Source organism: Rattus rattus, chromosome 5 (genome assembly GCF_011064425.1).
Source record: "Rattus rattus isolate New Zealand chromosome 5, Rrattus_CSIRO_v1, whole genome shotgun sequence".
NCBI classification, from domain to species: Eukaryota; Metazoa; Chordata; class Mammalia; order Rodentia; family Muridae; genus Rattus; species Rattus rattus.
The window spans coordinates 14,984,900-15,003,750 of record NC_046158.1 but is presented as its reverse complement, the minus strand read 5'-3'; the positions used below and the strand labels follow the sequence as shown (position 1 = coordinate 15,003,750).

The 18,851-nt window shown below is 44.0% G+C and overlaps 1 protein-coding gene and 2 pseudogenes across 1 annotated transcript; all 3 read right to left on the bottom strand.

Moving 5' to 3' along the window:
• LOC116900048 overlaps window positions 1-18,851 on the bottom strand; it is a 194,218-nt pseudogene that overhangs the window by 122,278 nt on the left and 53,089 nt on the right.
• LOC116899955 (Krueppel-like factor 5) lies at window positions 10,128-11,548 on the bottom strand. Its single transcript, XM_032901791.1, has 2 exons — window positions 11,506-11,548; window positions 10,128-10,852 (listed from the first exon to the last, which is right to left on the bottom strand). The coding sequence occupies exons 1-2, from the start codon at window positions 11,546-11,548 to the stop codon at window positions 10,128-10,130; spliced, it is 768 nt and encodes a 255-aa protein (XP_032757682.1).
• LOC116901349 lies at window positions 12,694-14,399 on the bottom strand (annotated as a pseudogene).

Below are 18,851 nucleotides of genomic sequence, written 5' to 3'. Positions count from 1 at the left end.
AGAAACTGGTCAGTCTGGGTAGAGGGAGTTAGCAAGGAAGCGATGACATTTCCCTGTGACATCAACGGTAGTGTCTTCCCTGGAAATTCTCTTGTATCCAGGAGAACCCTAGAATCTTCTGTGATGTCACCAGTGTTGTGGTGACACCAACTGCCTGAGCCTAAGGGGTTCTGAAGCAGGCATGTTCTCCAGGTTCCTCAGTCTATTTCGGAGGGAGAATCATGGACATGCAGAGACCAGACCAAGGCAGAATGAGGCCAGACTTCAATCAGGTTGGAGAACAAGAAAAAGGAAATGGCCCAGGGGAAGACCCAGTGAATACTGGGCAGGGCTAGAGAAGCTTCCTGGAGAAGGTTGGCTTGAGCTGGTCCTTCCAGGTGTAGGACTTATGATTTTTGAGCCCCAGTTTTGTTAATTGGCTGTCCCAAACTCAGCATTTTCTGATCAGTAGTTTGACAGGGAGCTAAGAATTGATATATGTCAAGTGGCTTTCCTTGGTGCTCTTTAATGTCATGGGGAGTGTCAAAGGATACCAGGATGAGCCTCTGTACGAATAACAAAGTGTCTCTCTCTCAGGATAGGCTATTGAAGCACTTTATTCTTAGCAATGTCCTGTAGATTACATGGGTAATTGATGCCAAGAGGGATATTCTCCTGGTCATATATCAAGGTCTCAGTTACTTTGTACTTGAACACACATGAATAGGGATTCAAGATGTTAAGCAGTTTCGACTTAAGGACTTACCTACCTCACATTAGCTGAAAATGGCCTCCAATTCTTCTTGTTTAGGCCAGCTTTTTCATTTCACTGCCAGGAGAATGGCCTTAGGAAGTGTGGTCTATATCTATGTTGTCATATGTCATCATATGGCTATGATGGTGGGGAACAGGGACATAGCTGAATTCAGCTTAAAGATAGCTTTCTTGCTTTGTTACTGATTCACTCTGTCTCTAGAACTGTTCATCCTCAGACTTCTGTTTTAGACTAAGCATACTTTTTCCTGACACTATGTCCACATATATTCTTTTTACTTGTGTTTATCTACCTACAGAGATTGCTCAGAAGGCATCATCCCAACCCTCCACAGGCCCTGTTGAGGAGGAGAGAATGAAGCGTTTGGAGAACCTCAAAACTGCTCTCCACAAGATGCAAAATGAGAGAGATGAACTCCGGAGAATCCTGGCATATTACCCTAGAAAGAATTTAAATGACAGGTAATCGCAATGCAAGTTCTTTGTTGACTATCTTGAGATGTCTTTTAAGCCCATATTTCCTCACATCACAGTAGGCTACAACTCCAGGGTGTCCTCATGGTCAAAATCATTTCTTCTGATTGCATCTTAAGCACAGACTGTGAAGTTCAGATAGGAGTGAGGCGGGGTCACAGGTTATTTTGATTCCTCTAAAAGTAAATCGTAGCCTGTGACCTGAATCACAGTCTGGGAATAAAAGTAGAAGTGTGTGAGCTCTCATTGTGTGTTTTAAGATGCCTGGACAGGTAGGTGTTGGCTTGTGGGAATCATTAGGTGCTGTGGTTATGACTAATTATTGTTGTAATTGACATGGAGGTGCTTTGGGTTCAATAGGTCCTGTGAACGGCTGAAGGGGCCTAATGCCACTTGCTGCCTCTCAGTGTGTGACTGCATTAGCAACAGGTTATCATTGGTTTTCTCTGATATTGTTCATTGTACTTTGAGATGATGCCACATCATTGTATTTATTCAGCATTCTAATTGTACTTGACTGTGTGTGTGTGTGTGTGTGTGTGTGTGTGTGTGTGTGTGTTTCTCTTTTGTGTGTGTGAGAGAGAGAATGCATTTTGTGTATCCCTTAAGATCTGAGAATTCTATGGCCTTGATTTGGCCTGAGAATTAGCCTGACTCAATTTCCATGGTGTGATAGTGATGAGGCTGAGAGCCTCACTTGAGCAGTACAATATTTGACCTCTGCTCACCTTGAAGGCACATTGGAATCTCCTGGTGTGTTTCACAAATTCTTTTCTCTGTAAATACTGATTGTGTTCCTTTTGATGTCTTGAAGCAATAAATTCTAGGATTGAGAATACTCACCTAAGAACAGGAGAATAGTCTTCATGGGTTTAAGGTGAGGCATGGACTGTGGCACAGGGTCCTGGAATGTTCTTGGCAAGCTAGTCTCTTCCTTCAAGCCTGCTCAGGGAGCTCAAACAGATCAGTTCCCTCCCTTTCTTTGCTATCTGTGCTGTCCTGGTTTCCATAATAAGCTTAATAAGTACCAAATGGACCCAGTACCAAGGAGCAAGGCTGTGGCATATCCTAAACGGGGGTAATTCAGGATCCAGCCTAAATTCATGTAATCCTTGAATCCTTAGTTCAGAAAGTTATTTGATCCTTGGATCATGCCCTACCACAGGATCAACTTTGAGTCTGAGATGCTCGTGATGCAACACCAGCAAGTGATGACTGACCTACAGAGAATGCGCCAGCAGATCAATGAAGGCTTGTGGAAGTCCAATCAGCTCAGGAAACAAAACCAATTGTACTGGTGAGTGACTCACAGGGCTGTGATCATAGCACTAGGCACACAATGTGTCGCCTATGCTGGTCTTTGAACTAAAGTGAGAATCAGGTTCTATACTGTTTGACGTGTACAAGGAAACCAGCCTATAAGGAAGCCTGTAGGATTTTTACCTCTTGTAGATAGTTTGACCAAATGTAAAGAGGCTGTCAGTCTCTCCAATCATTGTCTTTCCCAACTAAGGATCTTGTAGATAGCAAAGGTGTTCACCATGATGGAGCTATCAATCAATCTTGATCCTCTGGGGCTCTGAGAGGATATATATATCTCTCACATAGAAAGATGGCATACCTGTTGGCTCTATTGTCCTCTGTCAGCGGGTGTTTGCCTACAAGTGACTTTTGAAAAAAATGAACATATAGCACACAGAGGAATTATGTCCTCTTCTGGGACAAACTTGAGTCCTTGGTGTCAGGTTATGAGAAGTACCCTGACTATTCTGGAATGTTGCTCTTTTCTCGATTTGACCTGTCTCTAGAGTATGCTCCATGGCTACCAAGGACTTGGACTACAATCTAAGGCTAATCTAAGATTTGGATTAGAGCTCTAGACAGTGTAATGTACTTGGAGAAGTGGGAAGAAGCTAGAGTCTGTCTGGGATTCACCATTTTATGTTTGTGGCTCAGCCTCAGGTACTCCCTCCTACGAAGTGAGTCTATTCGGCTGAAGCACAATGTCAAGAGAGCACAGAATGAGAACAGGGAGCTTTTTTGGGAACAAATTGCACTGGAAGAGTCCATTAAGGAAACAACGAGGTTCCGTGTGGAAGCCAGTATGAAAATCCATGTACCAAGCAGCATCAGGTAGGATGAATGAAGCATCAAGGGCATGTTGTCCTGATATCTAACCATAAACCAAGTCAAACCAATTTAACCTTTCTCCAACTTATCCAGACACTCTACTAGGTCTCATCCAGTTGTTCATCTCTTTGACTATTTAGAAGACTCTCTGTGGTGTTAGCCTCATGCAAGAAACAGAAGAAATGACAACCAAATCCTCCTGCCCAACTAGAAACTGCATTACCTTACGGGGGATCGGTTGATCACACACAGCACACTTACGTGCCATTATGGAGGGTGTCTTGTGGTAGCCTTCTTTGTAGTGCACAGAACTGATTAGAGCTCAGTTAAATTGCCAAAAGAATGGTTATCATTGTTAGGTTCTTTTTATTGTCAGTTTTGATGGGGTTTGTGTCCTTTCTCTCCTTTTCCCCGTACATTGCAAGTTGGTCCCTTCTGCTTGCCCAAATCGTAGTTCATAGTGACAGAGCTTGAGGAGCACCTTGTCAGTCCTGCTCTATGTCAATGTTCTAGAGTTCTTTTCTGTGGCTTATATCCTGGAGCTGACTGGATGAACAAGGATGTAGGAAAGGCTTCTCTCAGGGTGAGGGTTTGTGTGAGATAAGTGAGGATTTGTGGGAAAAAATTCTCCAGCTCTCTCAACGTGGTAGCGTGCCCAAGAAGTGCGCTCTCTATACTGTTGTATATTTTAGGGTTTGGATAGCATTGTTTAAGCTCTCACTTGACACACTTCCTTTGCCTAATCTGTATTCACCAACTGTTCTTCCAGCATGATGGCATCTTCATTTTTTTCTGCTTCTCACTTATGATATCTGTTCTCTCTCTCTCTCTCTCTCTCTCTCTCTCTCTCTCTCTCTCTCTCTCTCTCTCTCTCTCTGTGAGTGTGTGTGGGTGTTTGTGTGAATGTCTGTGTTTGTGTCTGTGATCACAGATATATGTGACCATGTTTATGGCTATGGTGCATATTTGTACATTGGGAGTGGCTTGTTTTAAGTGTTTGTGGTACGGGTGCCTATATATAGAAGTGTTTGTATATGTGTGTGTGTGTTTGTGCATTTCTATGTGTGTTTGTGCATGTGTGTGTATGTGAAGTCATGAACTAATATTTGTTGAACACACACAGACATATATACATACATATATATATTGACGTGTATAAGCCTATATGCACGTATATATAAACATTTAAAAACATATATTCACTAGAATAAGAGGAAAAAATTTTCAAATCAGATTTTTAAACTGTTCTTAATGGGGTCTTGATTGCTGTTGAAGCTATTTATATTGGGAAAACTATTCATCATCTCTGACATAACTTGGAGAAAAACACAGTAATGGGTTACAGGGATATGAGGAGAGGCTGTGGTGTGAAAGCCATGTACCTGAGTGTCGAAACTGCTGACTCAGGGCTCTTCTGCCTTCTTTGCTCTTGGTGTATAGTAACACTGGAAGGTCATGTGGCTTGTTGTATGTTCTCAACATCCTGGTTATTTTAATCATTGCCTGCCACCACTTTCTTTCCAGATTGGCCTAAACTTGACTGAATATACCTTGGCTTTGAGTTTGGCCTGGAATTTGTTATTTGAAAGATTAATTTGCTTAGAGTTGAATCTGCAAGCAGAAGATGTCCAGGAGTTATGCTGAGGTGGAATCACATCTTTGCCTCAGACAGAACCTTAGGCTCAAAATAGTCCAAAGCAGTCATCCTGTGTTGAGTGTGTGGCACTCTTAACTACTGTTATTCAAAATCATTTGATCTGAGTGAAAATCATCTTTAAGGAGGGATTAGAAAAGTGATGACCCTCAGACATTGCTAGAGGTGTCAAATGGGTAGCCCTGTGAGAAGCCATGTACAACTCTTCTGAAAGTTCAACCTTTGGACACAGCGATTCCAGAGCAAGAAGTAGGTGTCAGCAGGGAAACTGTGGCACATTAGTGTTGTAGTGGTTCGCCTTGGAGCATCCCTGAAGTAGAATTATCCAGGTGTCCATCAGTCAGAAAGTGAAAAGGTACAATGTTGTCCAGCCCTTCCATGGACTGTTGCTGAGTTTGATTATACATCCAAACATATGGCGTCCAATTAGTCAGCCTTATCTTACTGGAATTATATCTGACAGTATCCCATTACAAGTTTTACCTTAAATTGTGGTTATGGAGATTTCCTAGCTGTTTGTGCTAGTAGTTTGGTTCCCCTGTCAGTAGGGTATGGTAAATGGACCTCATATTGAAAAATGCTACTCACTTTGCATCCAGTGTGAAACAGTGAGGCAGAGCATGGAAAAGGCTGCCACCACCCAGTAGAGTATTGCCTGATATTGAGCCTACTGTGCACAACCTGGTGCACTTGCTAAGCAACCTTGGCTAACAGGCCAAGATGCCACACTTCTAACTTCTGATTTTCAGAGCAATGCACTTTAGTGGCTGAGCTGTCTCTAAGCTATGCTCACTGTGTACTTACCTCATTCCAGGTTTTTTTTTCTTATGTCACAATAGTAGCCTGGGTGATCTCTTATATTACCATTAACTGGGAAACTAAGCACATTCTGCAAAGTACTCTGCTTGTATGTGTGAACAAATATATTTGGGTGGGTTCAAAAGTGTGTATCTCTGGGTGGGTGTCTGTCTGTCTCTGAGTCTGTATACATGCATGCCTCCATGGACAATATAATCTTCTAATGACCAGGATGAGGATAAAATGGAGAAAAGTCTCCAGGACCCCCTGAAGCAGAAAGTACTGGTCACTGAGCAAAAGGCCTTGGGTGAGAAGATGCAGCATAATTTCAATGTCACTGAGATGATTTAAAAGCACGATGGGAGGACCCAAGTAGATTTTTGGGTGTCTGTCTTTCTACATAGTTCTCAGCATCTGTCAGCTAGGAGAAGCTCAGAATATTATTCTTGTCCATTTTAAAAGAAATTCCGTCCATGAAGTGTATGCGATCCATAGAGATTCTGGCTATTGTGTACTCATTCCTCCAGTCTGAGCTCTCTAGTATTATCTGAGCCCAGTGCCTTTAAGTCTCCCCACAAATAGTTTTGCGATACCCATAAACAAAGGAGTGACATAGTTTATTTTCTGCATGAGTATCTCCTTTAGAGTTCAATGCCTCCCCATGGAAAGATTTCCGTGCAGTGTATTCTTGCCAAATATAACATCACTTCAGTGTGCATGTACTTCTTGAGATATTGTTTCTCTGGGTCTTTGCAGATATTGAGGTTGTAGTGGAACCCAGGCAGATTCCTGCACTGGAGGAACCATAATAGCCTTCATTTCAGTGATGGACAGGCTTCCAAGGCCTTCCTATTGTTTTCTAGTTTGTTCATATCTCTCCTCAACTGACATTGAGATATTGGAACATGATATTAAAATATAATATATATGGACAATTGGAATTATGTGCTGTCCACTGATCAATTTTTAGCATTAAAAACATCTATTCAGACAAAGCATTTTGTTGAAGACTGGCAGAAAGATTCACATGAGTTATGGATAGAGCAAACTAAAATTGATAGTAGACTTCAGCATCAAGCAGATGTTTTAAAACAAACAGCAGAATGGTTGAGTCTAAAGATGTTATCTATTGAACAATAGATGGATTTAGAATGTGATTGAAATTCTACTCCTTTTTGTGTTACTGAATATGTATATATATATTTACACACACACACACACACACACACACATATATATATATGTATATATATGCAGAACAGGATTGGAAGTTAATTCAAGTCTTTAGAAGGTAATGATAGTGCTACCAAAGTAATTAGTGCCTTGAAAAATGATGTTTAAATATCTTTTGGTAAACAGTTAGAGGATACTACCCCTGCGGAAATAGCTAAATTATTGGCTGATCAATTGACAGGATTAGATCCCAAGCCTTGGCTCAAAGTATTTTCATAGCTTGGGAGGGGCTGGTTTTGCCATAATATTATGTGCATTGTGTATGATGTTGCTTTATTTTTGAATGACTAAACCCCTGCAAGGGCATTTAGTGCTATCATGGAAAGTGTTACGTTTTAAAACAAGACATATCAAAGCTACAATGCCAGAACACCAAGGGCAGCTTGCGAAGACTCCATTCTGTGTTCCTTCGTTAAGAGTCAGCTGTCCTCTGTTCTATGGGTTGCTCCAGATGCAGCCTCAATATGGGATTGAAACAGGCTGGTCAGCCAAGTGACCTCAACCATCTGGCAATTCTCTATTTACTATCTAGGACATAGGGTCCATTTCAGCAAAACTCCTTCACCTGAGAGCCCTGTGTAATGTGTCTCCCAGCTCTTGCTTGTCCCTGCTGTGCTGGGATTAACAGACTTCTTCTTTAGACTCTTCAGAAGGCTTCCCGGGATTGCCCAAGCCTTAATTCACCCACAGCCTTAATTCACCTGCTGCTCACCCCCTTCCTCTTTTAGCACCTGCCCCTTTCCTACAACTGCCCTCCAGGATAAAATTCCAATTCCCAAAATCTGTCTTCACATGTGACTCCTCAATAGGCAGGCCTGATGCTGATGGTGGGAATTCTCCTTGATGGCTACCCCACTGTATTCCTTGAGGCAGGGTCTTCACAAGGAACAAAATTGTTGTCTCGCACAGGAAAGTCCTTTACTGCTGAGCATTTATTTTTAGCAATGTGTGCTTTACTGACGGGATTTTCTGCTGAGGCCAGTGTGAGTTATTGGGCTTATATTCCTAATCCACCTTTATTTGAGCCTGCTACTTGGGGGAAACAGATTTGGTGTTATACACCACTGCAAACATTGTACCATTTCTTTGAAATAATTTGACTTATTTGAATAAGTTTGATGGAGCTTTGTATAATTTTACTGATGCTGGCTCAAAGATGCCTTTATGTTTAGGACAGAGACCGTGTCTCCAAAGCGTCTATAAAAATTGGCTATTACCAGGAAAAAGGTTCAGGCTCAGGACTCATTGGCAGTGATTGACAGCTTGGCATATAAACCAAAATTGGAGTAACATCATATTCGTTAGTGAGCCACTATGCTCTGTTTGTGCTCAGTTAACGTATATAGACATAAAACATTGCCCATTCATTTGGAAGAATTGCCTTGGCACGTTTGGAAAAATTATTCGATCAAATGGATTCATTGGGTTACTTATAGTCAATTTATTAATACATGCTCAGAATGCAATATTAGTGCTTGTGATTTGTCTAATGTTTCCAGGACGAGCAGAGAAGAGAATGAACCTCTTAATGGGTCCTTGCTGATGGAAAGGGGAGATGGTGGCATTGCTGATAATCTACTGGCCTCTGTGGAAGATCCCACTGCGCTTCAAACTGATCTGTGGAAGACTGCTGCTGCATAAAAAGAAGTTGTGTTTGCTAATGGAAGCTTTTCTGAGACTGCTCAATCTGCCTCTCAGTATAATTTTACCACATTTAATAAAGAAAAAGTTACTATTTGTATTCCTATGCCATATTTGTTTTTAATAAGTAGATTTAATTTTACTAATTGATTTGCTTGTATTAACTGTCATTTGTATTCATGTATTAATTCATCTATTCAGTTTAATATGAATCAAGATTCTAGTATGATATTCAGCAAAAATTTTATGTATGGATGACTGTTAATTTGGCACGTCATTGGTCTCAAGATCCTCTTAATCATGTGATCATTTGTTTTTTTTTAATAATCTGCTGAAGAGAAGTAAAATAATCATTAGAGTCATTGTAGCTACTATTTTTTTCCTTTAGGCACTTTTATTTTCAAAAAAATTGTTAATATATAAACATCTCGTTCTCTAAAAATTCTGCAGCTTTACAGCTGATTGCTGATATGTGCATACGAAATTACCACAATACAAAAATAAGGGGCGAAGCAGCAGAACAGCACCTGATTTATGCTTTTGATGTAGGTGTGTCCACCTATAAACATCTAGAAGCTTTACAAAACTATTTACACTGTATTTTGCCTATTTACAGGTCGAAGCAACTTTTCTAACAAACAAAAATATGTTATCAAGTTATGAAAATTGTTTCCAACAAAGCTTAGTATATTACCCCAAAATATATAATGATGAAACAATATTTTACAAACAAAATTAAATTTTTCATTAAGACTGCTTTTGGCATTTTGATTGTGATTTTTGCCCTTTGGTTAACAGCATCAATGTCACATTCCTAGCCATATTACATATTGGTAAGATTTCAACACATCACTGATATCAAAGACAGACACCGAGTCAGTAGTAATAACAGATTAGCTACGTGGCACTGTAATTTCAATAAAATGACTGTCTCACTGGATATTACATGCAAAAATCCATAAGTTGTCACTTAACCCACAGCACTGCAGGAGCAAACATCCCAGTCTGACAGAAAAACTGTACCGGAAGTTCAATGCTTCCCCTCGTGAAAACAGCGTTGTAAGATCAACAAGAAACACAACGGTCCTTCTCCACTTAAAAAATGATACTGTTTCACTTATGGTAAGACCGTTAATGTCTGTGTATTTTAACTATCTTTAAGCATTTCAGTTTAAATTCACATGAGAAAAATCTTACATTTAGAATAAAATCTTATTTCAATCAATGAGTGAAATGTGCATTTTACTCTTATTTGAAAGATTATCCCCTCCCCAAAGAAATGGATTTGGCAATTGAGGCATCTTACCACAAACCCTCACTATAAATGTATTCATAATTATCTTCAAAGTATGATTTCTCCCCCAAACAATCCTTAAAATAGTGTAATAAACCTATAATACTGATTTGCATATTTACAAAATTCTAAATAGCAAATATAGGCAACTCACCTAAAAACTGTTGTGCAACCGTCATAATCACAGAAATGGATGCGTCGCTTCTCCAGAACCGGGTTCCTCCTCCTGTTGTATCTGACAGGTTGGATATTTGGCGATTTAACTGGCAGAGTGGCAGGTAAATTTGGATTGTGAGTTGCCAGTTTCGAAGCAATTGTAGTGGCGTAGGACGGAGGTGGGGTTAAATTCTGAAGCATCTCAGCTTGTCTATCAGGACTTCCAGGCTGTGAGCTCGGTAGTGATGGGGGAAAGTAGGAGGCCTGCTGTGGAAGAAACTGACATGGCATGGTGTAGGTGCAAGGAGGCATGCCCTGGATCTGTTTCAGTGACGTCTGCGGCACAGCAGAGGGGTGTGAGTTAAGGCCGGCCATAGAGACATTAAGGGTGTTCATGACTGCTGTCTGGTTTGTTGAAATGGGCACGTCTAGATCAGGTGTATTCCACAGCTGGTACAGGTGGCCCTGCGGGGAAGGGACTGAGAGATGGAGACCTGGTATAGGATGTTCTTGTTTGATGAAGATATTGTTCACCTCTGGCGCTGTGGTCTGGGAGCTGAACATACTGGGGAACTCAGGGAGGGCCTGCGTGGGGGCCAGAGGAGGGGTGGTCGATTCGCTCTGGTGGCTGAAAATGGTAACAGGTTCTTTCTTGTTCTGTGTTGAGCATGGTCTCTGGGACAGCTGGATTCCCAACCCCACTTCCCTGCCCTGGTTTCCTCAACCCTGACACAGAGATCTTAGAGATTCCCCTACTCTATGCCCCATGGAGGGTCATCTGCAGCTTCACTCTGGGCTACTAGCTTTGAGTTATCAAGTCCTGTTCTCCATTGGCTGGCTCCAGAGAGCGGCTTGGAGAGAACAAACATGAAGGGGACACAGCAACTCCCCTGTCCACCCTCCTCTGCTCACATCTGCCCTCAGCACTCCGCCCCTGCCATGTCTCTCATGGCATCCTCAGCATCCAGAAAGTGAAGGGACCTAGGAGCTGTAGGGGCAGTCAGGGAGGCTAAGGTGGAACAAAGATGGGGGGGAGGGTGTCCCTTCTTGCACCAAAGATTGTGAAATGGCCTGAGGGGCCAAGGAGTTGAAGCCTTGTCAAGAGAAGTAGCAGGAGGGATGTGGTTTGCAGAGAAGGGCCCTGGACTAGCATCATAGGAAGGGCCCTCCAGGTCTAACTAGACCCAGCACTCCACGGGGACATGTAGCCATCACCACACAGAGACACAGAACCCTTTCCAGGGCACAGCTCTGCCTTGTCACAGGTGGCCTGGGTCTTAGTCATCAATATTTTGCCCTCAGACTTGTGGCCAGACCACATTCATAGCTGAGGAAATCCTCTTAGCTTTTTATTGAGCATCTCTGACAGAACCTGCTTTCAGTCGCATAGCCTGAGAACCTTCTGCCTGGGTCATCTCTAAGGCAGGAAATGGACAGGAGTACCCCAACTCTCTGGAAGTTTCATAGACCACCAGAAGCTGAAGACTGGGGCCCAAGGAGGAGAACAGCAAGAAATCAGCAGGCCCCTTCCTCCGGGGCCTCTAACCCATCCTTACCTCTTGCTTGCAAGCTGGTCCTGGGGAGGAAGCCCTTAGATACATTGTTTCTATCGATGGAACAGCAGTTTGGGGCTCATGTCTGGTCTTCCTCATTAGCCCCAAATCTCTCTGGTCTGGGAGAATCTGCTCCCCAGGGACAGGGCTTGGTGTAATAGGAGAGCAGCCAAACTCGAACACTCTGAGGTCAGTTTCTTCCAGAATTGTCAAAATAAAACAAAAAACAGCAAATCCTGCACATCTTACAAAAAAATAAGAGGCCTAAATTATTAAGCAACCTACATTTCTGGGACTTCCCCTCAAAAAAATGAACAAACCGAAAAGCAAAACAAAAGCCTTTTTTTGGGTGGATTTTATCCTTGTCCCACCCCTAAGACCCCAAGATTTCAGGTGGGTAGGGGACAGAGGAGGCTTGGGGCTCCCTGCTCCACCTTTCTCAGCCTCCAGGCCAAAAGAACGTCTGCCAAGAGTCTTTGCAGTGTTAATCAGAAAACTGAGGGAGGGTGGGTTAAAGCACAGGGTCAGGGAGACACAGAGTGAGAGAGACAGAAGCACAGAGGGTGATAGATGGGGATGGGAAGGAGGAGCTGAAAAGGAAGGGGACGGCATGGAGAGGGGTAAGTGACAAAACCCTGAGGAGAAAACTAGGCCACTACTGAGAAAGTAGAATGGGAAAGGAGGGTGTGGCCCAGAGGACAAGAGACAGAGGTTAAGGACAGAGAGCAAGAGTCTCTTAGGCCCTGATGCCAACTCATGTCGGGTGTGTCTGGTTTGCTGAGCAGAGACGGCGAACTTCCTGTCTACAATAAATAGAAAAACTTGAGTATGCTGGTGCTTATGGCACCAATCTACAGGCATTTTCCTTCCCATTAAAAAAAAAAAAACCCACCAGGAGAGCCCTTCCTCTCCTGCCCCACATTCATCACTCCTTTGGTCAAAGACATCTCCACCTCAGTCCCCCCCACACCCCCAGGCAGAGTTGGCTTCCTCTGCCACCCTCAGTGTCAGGACCCCTACAGTTTGCTCCACTCAAATAGTGAATACAGCTCCTTGGGAGGAGCCCAGGGGCCCACCTTGGCTAGAGCAGCCTCCATGTCTTTGTAGCTTCTGCACTCTGGAGAGGCCTGCCTTGGCTGCTGCCTGCTGGCACAACTGCCCCAGCTCGCACCCAGAGAAGCCCTGGGTGCCCTGCACCAAGCGGCCAGTTCCAGCTCCCTCAGAGCACAGCCCAGCTGAGCCAGTGCTCTCTGTAGGATCTGCCCACGCACCATGCCGTCCAGCAGCGCCACATAGAAGCACAGCGCTAACTGTGATCGAGTGGCCTCATCCTGGGTCACCGGCTGCAGGCGCCCTACAGCCTTAGTCCTGTGCTGGCATCAGGGTGTCCAACTCCGTGATGAGCAGCACCTTGGGTGGGCACGCAGCCACAAAGGCCGCCTGCAGGAGGCGCGCACCCTTGAAGGAGCAGGAGGCCGCCAGGTTGGCTCTGCACAGGCTCAGCAGCGTGGCACGAAGCTGGGTGGCAAGGAAGTGCCCCAGCAGCGCCTTGCAGCAGCCTTGGGCCTGAAGAACAGCACGGTCCTCGGCGGGCACTCTGGCCCGCCAGGTCTGCCCAATGCACCGGGGGCCCACAGTCTACCATCCTGCTGCTCACCAGCTCCAGCGCCCCAGGGTCCACTCCTTTGGGGGGTCCCCTGACAGCTCCGCCAAGCCTCCGTGCGTGGCCTGAACCTGCTCTTGTCAAAGGACTCCACCTGCGGGTTGTAGGCAGGGGAGCCTGGACCTTGAGAGCACCGCCGCCGCATTACTTGCTGGTCCCATCCTCTGTTCCCCGGTGTGGCTTCGTGTTGACCCAACACTCCACATCTTCTGAGGCGGGCTAGTACGCGGACTTGCGGTAGCGGGCCTCGGTGCACTACTCCACTGCCTTGTGCTTCAGCAACACGCCCCTGGCTGGAAGCCGTAGGGCGCAGGCGGGGGGTGGCACTGGCGCAGGCAGGGGCATGGGCGCCTTGCCCAGAGGGTAAGTAGGGCGCAAGTGGCACGGCGGGTGGCTGAAGTGCCTCATAGCCGAGCTAAGCATAGTAGCTGCCTGCCTGGTAGTTGTAGAGTGGCACCATGGGCCGGTAGTCTGTTGGCGCCATTGTCAGTAGAAGTGCAGCCCGGCAGCGGGGCGAGCCCTGCGCTTTTCTGCGGACATTAGCAGGACGCCAGGTCCCGCCTAAGTGGCCTGCCACATACTTGGTGGCCAGCAACTGGCCCCTGCACTCACTGCCTCTGTAAAGAGGCTCGGCTAATTTCCCTGCAACAACCAGGGAGACCCCTAGGCTCGCAGAGCCACCTGCGTGGGCTGGCTTGGCTCCTGGGAAGCCTTCATGGAGTGAGGCTAGAGGATAAGGTGGCTCCGAGGCCTGGGCCATGGCTCTGGGTTCCCTTTGGCATCGTTGAGGAAGGTGGCATCACTGGAACTGCCAAGGCCCAGGCACTCTTAGGTCGAGTCCAGGACCCCAGAATACTTCTCTGTGTATAGCTTGAGGTTGGAGGCTGTGAGGGCAGAAGTGTAGTCCTGTGCCCAAGCGTAGGGGCAGTGTTGGCGACGTCCTGGAGGCACCTCCAACTTGTGGGCCAGCGACAGGGTGGTGGAGGAGACATCCGGGTGCTGCTCTGGCCACTGGTTGAGAGACTGGGTGTGTTCCGGTGTCTAGTACATCTTCAACAGAGCTCATGCCTGTGTTTAAGTAAGAGAAGTCATCTGGTAAGAGAACAAAATGCTCTTTTAAGTGGCCATCAAAATTACAGATTCCAGGTGATCAGCCAGGGACCTCAGAGGGGGCACACCAGTGCTGACTTGTGTGTACCCCTTGCCTGCTGGAGATGGAATAAAGGAATGGCGATGTGTTTCCTGCTGCTCTGCTGAGCTGGGGTCACTGCTTGCTTTCTCTCTCTCTCTCTCTCTCTCTCTCTCTCTCTCTCTCTCTCTCTCTCTCTCTTTTTTCTTTCTTTTTTTAATCTTTATTAACTTGAGTATTTCTTAGTTACATTTCGATTGTTTTCCCCTTCCCGGTTTCCAGGCCAATATACCCCTAACCCCTCCCACCCCCTTCTATATGGGCTTCCCCTCCCCATCCCCCCCCCCTTACCCCCCTCCCCCCCACAATCACGTTCCCTGGGGGTTCAGTCTTGGCAGGACCAAAGGCTTCCCCTTCCACTGGTGCTTTTTTTTTTTTTTTTTATTAACTTGAGTATTTCTTATTTACATTTCGAGTGTTATTCCCTTTCCCGGTTTCGGGCAAACATCCCCTAGTCCCTCCCTCCCCTTCTTTATGGGTGTTCCCTTCCCCCTCCTCCCCCCATTGCCGCCCCCCCCCCAACAATCACGTTCACTGGGGGTTCAGTCTTAGCAGGACCCAGGGCTTCCCCTTCCACTGGTGATCTTACTAGAATATTCATTGCTACCTATGAGGTCAGAGTCCAGGGTCCGTCCATGTATAGTCTTTGGGTAGTGGCTTAGTCCCTGGAAGTTCTGGTTGGTTGGCATTGTTGTTCATATAGGGTCTCGAGCCCCTTCAAGCTCTTCCAGTCCTTTCTCTGATTTCTTCAACGGGGGTCCCGTTCTCAGTTCAGTGGTTTGCTGCTGGCATTCACCTATGTATTTGCGGTATTCTGGCTGTGTCTCTCAGGACAGATCTACATCCGGTTCCTGTCGGCCTGCACTTTTTTGCTTCATCCATCTTATCTAGTTTTGGTGGCTGTATATGTATGGGCCACATGTAGGGCAGGCTCTGAATGGGTGTTCCTTCTGCCTCTGTTCTAAACTTTGCTTCCCTATTCCCTGCCAAAGGTATTCTTGTTCCCCTTTTAAGGAAAGAGTGCAGCATTCGCAGTTTGGTCATCCCTCTTGAGTTTCATGTGTTCTGTGCATCTAGGGTAATTCAAGCATTTGGGCTAATAGCCACTTATCAATGGGTGCATACCATGTGTGTTTTTTCTGTGATTGGGTTACCTCACTCAGGATGATATTCTCCAGTTCCATCCATTTGCCTATGAATTTCATAAAGTCATTGTTTTTGATAGCTGAGTAATATTCTATTGTGGAGATGTACCACATTTTCTGTATCCATTTGTCTGTCGAAGGGCATCTGCGTTCTTTCCAGCTTCTGGCTATTATAAATAAGGCTGCTATGAACATAGTAGAGCACATGTCTTTGTTATGTGTTGGGGCATCTTTTTAGGTATGTGCCCAAGAGAGGTGTAGCTGGGTCCTCAGGTAGTTCAATGTCCAATTTTCTGAGGAACCTCCAGAAATATTTCCAGAATGGTTGTACCAGTCTGCAATCCCACCAACAATGGAGGAATGTTCCTCTTTCACCACATCCTCGCCAGCATTTGCTGTCACCTGAGTTTTTGATCTTAGCCATTCTCACTAGGTGTGAGGTGAAATCTCAGGGTTGTTTTGATTTGCATTTCCCTTATGACTAAAGATGTTGAACATTTCTTTAGGTGTTTCTCAGCCATTTGTCATTCCTCAGCTGTGAATTCTTTGTTTAGCTCTGAACCCCATTTTTAATAGGGTTATTTGTCTCTCTGCAGTCTAACTTCTTGAGTTCTTTGTATATTTTGGATATAAGGCCTCTATCTGTTGTAGGATTGGTAAAGATCTTTTCCCAATCTGTTGGTTGCCGTTTTGTCCTAAACCACAGTGTCCTTTGCCTTACAGAAGCTTTGTAGTTTTATGAGATCCCATTTGTCCATTCTTGATCTTAGAGCATAAGCCATTGCTGTTTTGTTCAGGAAATTTTTTCCAGTGCCCATGTGTTTGAGATGCTTCCCCACTTTTTCTTCTATTAATTTGAGTGTATCTGGTTTGATGTGGAGGTCCTTGATCCACTTGGACTTAAGCTTTGTACAGGGTGATAAGCATGGATTGATCTGCATTCTTCTACATGCTGACCTCCAGTTGAACCAGCACCATTTGCTGAAAATTCGATCTTTTTTCCATTGGATGGTTTTGGCTCCTTTGTCAAAAATCAAGTGACCATAGGTGTGTGGGTTCATTTCTGGGTCTTCAATTCTGTTCCAGTGGTCTATCTGTCTGTCTCTGTACCAATACCATGCAGTTTTTATCACTTATGCTCTGTAATACTGCTTGAGTTCAGGGATAGTGATTCCCCCTCAAGTCCTTTTATTGTTGAGGATAGTTTTAGCGATCCTGGGTTTTTTGTGATTCCAGATGAATTTGCAAAGTGTTCTGTCCAACTCTTTGAAGAATTGGATTTGTATTTTGATGGGGATTGCATTGAATCTGTAGATCGCTTTTGGAAAATGGCCATTTTTATTATGTTAATCCTGCCAATCCATGAGCATGGGAGATCTTTCCATCTTCTGAGGACTTCTTCAATGTCTTTCTTCAGAGGCTTGAGGTTCTTATCATATGGATCTTTTACTTGCTTGGTTAAAGTCACATTGAGGTAGTTCATGTTATTTGGCACTATTATGAAGGGTGTTATTTCCCTAATTTCTTTCTCGGCTTGTTTCTCTTTTGTGTAGAGGAAGGCTACTGATTTATTTGAGTTAATTTTATACCCAGCTACTTTGCTGAAGGTGTTTATCAGGTTTATCCTGGTGGAACTTTTGGGATCGCTTCAATTTACTATCATATCATCTACAAATAGTGATATTTTGACTTCTTCTTTTCCAATCTGTATCCCCTTGATCTCCTTTTGTTGTCTGATTGCTCTGGCTAGAACTTCAAGAACTATATTGAATAAGTAGCCTTGTCTAGAGCCTGATTTTAGTGGGATTGCTTCAAGTTTCTCTCCATTTAGTTTGATGTTAGCTACTGGTTTCCTGTATATGGCTTTTACTATGCTTAGGTATGGGTCTTGAATTCCTAGTCTTTCCAGCACTTTTATCATTAAGATTTGTTGAATTTTGTCAAATGCTTTCTCAGCATGTAATGAAATGATCATGTGGTTTTTATCTTTCAGTTTGTTTATATAATGGTTAATGTTGATTGTTTTCCGTATATTAAACCATCCCTGCATGCCTGGGATGAAGCCTACTTGATTATAGTGGATGATTGTTTTGATGTGCTCTTGAATTTGGTTTGCCAGAATTTTATTGAGTATTTTTGCGTCGATATTCATAAGGGAAACTGGTCTGAAATTCTCTTTCTTTTTTGGGCCTTTGTGTGGTATAAGAGTAATTGTGGCTTCATAGAAGGAGTTCGGTAGTGCTCCATCTGTTTCAATTTTGTGGAATAGTTTGGATAGTATTGGTATGAGGTCTTCTATGAAGGTCTGATAGAATTCTGCACTAAACCCGTCTGGACCTGGGCTCTTTTTGGTTGGGAGACCTTTAATGACTGCTTCTATTTCCTTAGGAGTTATGGGGTTGTTTAACTGGTTTATCTGTTCCTGATTGAACTTCGGTACCTGGTATCTGTCTAGGAAATTGTCCATTTCCTGCAGATTTTCAAGTTTTGTTGAATATAGGCTTTTGTAGTAAGATCTGATGATTTTTTTGAATTTCCTCTGATTCTGTAGTTATGTCTCCCTTTTCTTTTCTGATTTTGTTAATTTGGACACACCGTCTGTGTCCTCTCGTTAGTCTGGCTAAGGGTTTATCTATCTTGTTGACTTTCTCAAAGAACCAACTTTTGGTTCTGTTGATTCTTTCTATGGTTCTTTTTGTTTCTCCTTTGTTGATTTCAGCTCTGAGTTTGATTATTTCCTGCCTTCTACTCCTCCTGGGTGTATTTGCTTCTTTTCGTTCTAGAGCTTTTAGGTGTGCTATCAAGCTGCTGACATATGCTCTCTCCTGTTTCTTTCTGCAGGCACTTAGAGCTATGAGTTTTCCTCTTAGCACAGCTTTCATTGTGTCCCATAAGTTTGGGTATGTTGTACCTTCATTTTCATTAAATTCTAAGAAGTCTTTAATTTCTTTCTTTATTTCATCCTTGACCAGGTTATCACTGAGTAGAGCATTGTTCATCTTCCATGTATATATGGGCATATTCCCTTATAGTTATTGAAGACCAGCTTTAGCCCGTGGTGGTCTGATAGTACTCATGGGATTATTTCTATCTTTATGTATCTCTTGAGGTCTGTTTTATGACCAACTATATGGTCAATTTTGGAGAAAGTACCATGGGGTGCTAAGA

What these genes read in the sequence shown, in the direction of transcription:
- LOC116899955 (XM_032901791.1), bottom strand. Translation starts at nt 11,548, where the DNA reads ATGACCCAGGCAGAAGGTTCTCAGGCTATGCGACTGAAAGCAG. An exon ending in GGCTATGCGACTGAAAGCAG is followed by an intron (nt 10,853 to 11,505) that starts GTTCTGTCAGAG and finishes GTCAGGGTTGAG; the next exon opens with GAAACCAGGGCAGGGAAGTG.